Genomic DNA, 1,152 nt, shown 5'->3' on the forward strand with positions numbered 1-1,152 from the left:
CCGCCCGGAGCCCGGCCCCGGCCCTACCTCCCCGCGTTAGTAACGGCCCTCCCGCCCCTCGCAGGATCCCCTGGTTCCAGTACCCCATCATCTACGACATTCGAGCCCGGCCGCGGAAAATCTCCTCCCCCACCGGCTCCAAAGGTGAGAGAGGCCCCGCAGGCCGGAGCACGAGGCCCAGGCGGCGCCTGTGGGGAGGGGGAGGAGGGGGACAGGAGTCCGGCCGCAGCGCCGACCCTGCTGGTGTCTCTTTCTCCTCTTCAGATTTGCAGATGGTGAACATTTCCCTGCGCGTTCTCACACGCCCCAATGCCGCGGAGCTGCCCAGCATGTACCAGCGCCTGGGCCTGGACTACGAGGAGCGAGTCCTGCCTTCCATCGTTAACGAAGTGCTCAAGAGCGTGGTAGCCAAGTTTAACGCTTCCCAGCTCATCACGCAGAGAGCCCAGGTGAGCTCTTCTGGGGGAGAATTATACTCACGCTGCAAAGAAACAACTAAACTGTGCATATGGGGGATGTTATAACAGATGAAGGATAGATACATTAGGCTGGTAGATGGTGCATCCAAATGGAAGGGGTATGGAACTGCATCCCGCTTATAGTTTGACTCCGATACAGATACAAACACTAAGGCTGTACCACTAGCTTCTGTGAAGACAGCTGGATTCATTGGTATATAGCGTGCAAAACTACACCATAATGTAGTGATGGGGGAAGGAGCCCATCATAGTCCATACACAACAGTAGAACTGGCTTTGAAAAAATTACCTGTCGCTTCCTGGGTCGCAGAAGAACTGTCGGAGCAAATTAAACAGTTTTGAAGGATCTGAAAAGCAAAGTGAGTGAGCAGTTAACAAACAGTAAAGTTTCAGTTATGGATGCTACAGAAGGGTAGCAAATATTTGTTTTTAGGAAAAAATTAGAAAGTAATCTGGAGGGGTGGCAAAATCATAGAAATATTTAGCTTTAAAAAGCCTACCCCTGAAAGCTTGTGTTGTGATAACCTAATTGCCAGGGATTCCGAGAGTAGCTGTTTCCTAAAGCAGATGAGGGAGAGAGAATTTGCTGATCTTCTTTTAGAAGGCTTATGGGGAGATCCTGCATGAGACTGCTAAAGAGTTGTCAGAAAGATGAAATACAAAGCATCTCTTA

The 1,152-nt window shown here is 50.6% G+C and overlaps 1 protein-coding gene across 1 annotated transcript in view; it reads left to right on the forward strand.

Moving 5' to 3' along the window:
- Positions 1–1,152, forward strand: part of PHB2 (prohibitin 2) — a 10,366-nt gene that overhangs the window by 1,104 nt on the left and 8,110 nt on the right. Inside the window, 2 exon segments of the mRNA XM_009892880.1 lie at positions 65–144; positions 265–449. Of these exon segments, the coding sequence (XP_009891182.1) occupies positions 65–144; positions 265–449 (265 nt within the window).

This window comes from Charadrius vociferus, unplaced genomic scaffold (genome assembly GCF_000708025.1).
Source record: "Charadrius vociferus isolate BGI_N301 unplaced genomic scaffold, ASM70802v2 scaffold301, whole genome shotgun sequence".
Taxonomy (NCBI): domain Eukaryota; kingdom Metazoa; phylum Chordata; class Aves; order Charadriiformes; family Charadriidae; genus Charadrius; species Charadrius vociferus.